Here is a 3,467-nt window from a genome sequence, read left to right as displayed (position 1 = left end):
ATGGGTGGGAATAATGGGTGGAAGCAAGGTGTTTACAGATTTTTGCCTTCTGGAGATTTTGAGAAAAAAAAAAGGAAAATTAAATATAAAATAAATGAAAACAAGGAATGTTCCATAGATGGAATCTAAATGAAAATTCAGAAAAAAAAAAAAAACAAAAAAAAAAACAAATTCAAAAATGCCACCCCAAGAGGAGCTTAGGTGATGATGTTTTGTGGGTGGAAAGACCAAGTAAAGGCTTCCACAAGAGAAATGGAGGTCAGTTAAAACATTAAAAAAAAAAAGCTAAAAATTATAATTTCTATTATAAGAGGATGGGGTGGGGAGATAAACACTGATTAAATTGACATCAATACCTGACAGGTACTTTAACTCTACCAGCCCTGGCAAGACTTGAACTTACTGCAAGGGATTTTGGCTCATACCTTACTGATTCTATCATCCACCATTCTTAATCATAATAATAATACATGCAATTTCTTGTGTGGGCGCACAAGGCCAGAAATTTTGCGGAGGTGGTGGTGGTGGTGCGTCAGGTGATTATGTTGACACCCTCCTTCTCTCTCCCACACACACGCACCTCCTGTACTCGATTGATACTTTGCTTCACTGGCCCCCACCCCAGAATGATAAAAAGGGCAAAGCTGACCATGGCCAGAGATTTGGAAAAAAAAAAAAAAAAAAAAAAAAAAAAAACCACCAAGCTGTAAAAGGCTGCGACCAAATGCTGCAAAAAGCATTTCGTCTGACACTCAAAACGGTTCTGCCGGTAATGAGTCTGTAAACTTAGGCACAAGGTCATATATTTCTTGAAGGAGTAGGGTGGCGGTGGGAGGTACAAACAGTTGATTTATTCAACCCAAGTAGATGGCTGGTACGTTATTCTTATCAGTCCTGTAAGAGATTTCCAGCAGACCTCAGTGCAACCTGATGGGTTGTAATTAAATACCACAAGGCATTAAGTCTGACACTCCACTGCCCTTAATAATAATAATAATAATAATAATAATAATATCGTGAAATAGAATTGGTGTGAATGATGGAAAAGTAACACCTTGCTTTCATTGAGCCCAAAATGGTTTAATGTATACACACACACGCACACACTCACACATGCCTGCACATTACGCACACACACAAACATACAAATCAAAATATGAATTTTCAACTCCCATTATGAAAGAATGTGTAAAAATGGGTAAACCATCCAGTGTAGATAATATAACTGGACGTGTGGGTATATTATGTGTACGTAATTTGCGTGTGTGTGTGTGTATGTGTGTGTGTGTGTGTGTGTGTGTGTGTGTGTGTGTGTGTGTGTGTGTATACATACACTTAAACATGGTAAAAAGATATGTGTGTATGTATATATGGGATGTGTAAATGCAGATGTTAGCATATATGTATATGCTTGAGTGTATATAAGTGTGCATTTTGCATAAATGTGTGTATGTGTGTACATGTACAAGAGTGTATATGTATGTGTGTGTGTGTGTGTGTGTGTGTGTGTGTGTATATATATATATATATATAGAATATATATATGCATACATACATGTGTGTATTTGTACACAGGTGTGTTCTATGTTTGTATGCAAGTGAGTGCACGCAGGCTTGAGTGCATACATGCGCAAGTATGGTGTGTGTGCATGTGTATGTGTGTGTGTGTGTGTATCCATACATATATCTCCGTTCCACGTCCAGGAGAACTGCACGTCATGTCAGTATGTAGTTATGTGCGTGTTGATGATCTGTGCATGTGTTTATGTGCATGCGCATGTGTGCAGCCATACACCACTATCATGCATGACTGTTCTGTTTTTGAGAGACGTAGTCACTGTAGCTGACAGTCACCTTCTCACTGCGATATCTGGTCAGGTGCACGTTCTTGCGCACCTCGGTACTGATCAAACCTTTGTAGCCACCCTTCCGCAGCAGGGAGTCAATTGTCTGCAGACGGTCCCAACCTGTAATGAGAGACGGAGAGAGAGAATGGAATGATGTTTAAGAGAAGAGAGGGAGAGAAACAGTCAGGCAATCAGACAAACAGGCAGGCAGGCAGACAAACAGACAGACAGGCAGGCAGACAAACAGACAGACAGGCAGATAAACAGACAGACGAACAGGCAGACAGACAAGCAGACAAACAGGCAGACGGATAGACAAACAGAGACAGAATGACAGACAGACAGACAGTCTGACAGACAAGAAAACAGACAGAATGACAGACTGACAAACAAACAAATAGACAGAAAAGCAGACAATCATATAGATTGCATCTCTGCTCTGAAAATGTTACATACCCTGTTCTATAGCTACTTCAGGTAGATACGTGGCAGTCTTTTTATGGCCTTTCTCATTAACAAATTCAATACGTATTCCATGGATACCAACCTGTAAAGGAGAAGGGTGAGGACATACAGATGCCATACAGAAGTGTCCCATGGGACCATTTCAAGCTGCAACACATTCTTCAACACACACACACACCATCATCATTTAATATCTGTTTCCCATGCTAGCATGGGACGGATGGTTTGATAGAAGCTGGCCAGCTGAAGAGTGGCCTGCATTCCATGTTTGTTTTGGCATAGTTTCTATGGTAGGATGCCCTTCCTAATGCCAACCACTTTGCAGAGGGTGGTGGGTGCTTTTATGCAGCAGCAGCGCAGGCGCTTATTATGTGGCACTGGCATGGGTACACACACACACACACACACACACACACACACACACACACATTGATGATGTAGTGTTAGATACCATACTATGCTGAGTAAGAGGGAATGGTCACTGTTGGACTACCTTTGGTCCTAGATCTGCTAGATTAGTGTGGATTTGTTAAATAACACAAACATGACCCCTCTCTCTCTCTCTAGTGTCAGTGAACACTTAAGCAGTTGTTATGGTTGAAGTGAGTTTCTGAATAAGCATTAAGCTCTTTCTTCCACAAAAATAAAGCGAATAGAATGAATATATTTACCTCCCAGTCCAGATAATCAGTTGCCTCTTCAAAATGAGTGAGTATTGATACTGAGCAATGCAGTTTGGGAAATTCCTCTTTAGTGATGGGATTAAACCGACTGTCCTTCATAGCACTGCAATAAACAAAACACAACATTGACCAATACAGAATATTGATGACCACACAACACAAACTGACTGTCCTTCACAGCACTATAATAGACACAGAATACAAATTTATCCTCCTTCATAAAAAACGGTAAGGACCCCCTTCGGTCATGAATGACCATGGGATTGCACCTAGAAAGTTTCCCTTCGAGGCACAAGTTTGGGCAATGTTGTTTATGGAAGACCAGTAGTCGCCCATGCATACCAGCCTCCCCTCTTCATACCACCAATGTTATCCAAGGGAAAGAAAAAGGCCGATACAGCTTGGCACCAGTGACATCGCAACTCATTTCTACAGCTGAATGGAATGGAGCAACATGAAATAAAGAGTCTTG

The 3,467-nt window shown here is 40.8% G+C and overlaps 1 protein-coding gene across 2 annotated transcripts in view; it reads right to left on the bottom strand.

Annotated features, from left to right (window-relative positions):
- Window positions 1-675: 675 nt before the first annotated feature.
- The window catches only part of LOC106875395 (nuclear protein AMMECR1), a 58,715-nt gene continuing 55,923 nt past the window's right edge, over window positions 676-3,467 (bottom strand). Inside the window, exons 3-5 of one of the 2 annotated variants that reach the window (XM_014923505.3) lie at window positions 2,984-3,098; window positions 2,304-2,394; window positions 676-1,967 (exon numbers count right to left, since the gene is read on the bottom strand). In XM_014923505.3, coding sequence (XP_014778991.1) covers window positions 1,801-1,967; window positions 2,304-2,394; window positions 2,984-3,098 — 373 coding nt within the window. In that variant the 3' untranslated portion in view covers window positions 676-1,800. The remainder of the gene's footprint in view (window positions 1,968-2,303; window positions 2,395-2,983; window positions 3,099-3,467) is intronic. The other variant, XM_014923504.3, reaches the window with a different exon arrangement.

This window comes from Octopus bimaculoides, chromosome 19, assembly GCF_046866305.1.
Source record: "Octopus bimaculoides isolate indiv1 chromosome 19, ASM4686630v1, whole genome shotgun sequence".
Taxonomy (NCBI): Eukaryota; Metazoa; Mollusca; class Cephalopoda; order Octopoda; family Octopodidae; genus Octopus; species Octopus bimaculoides.
Note: the sequence above shows the minus strand (reverse complement) of the source record. Positions and strands in the feature narration are given on the sequence as shown.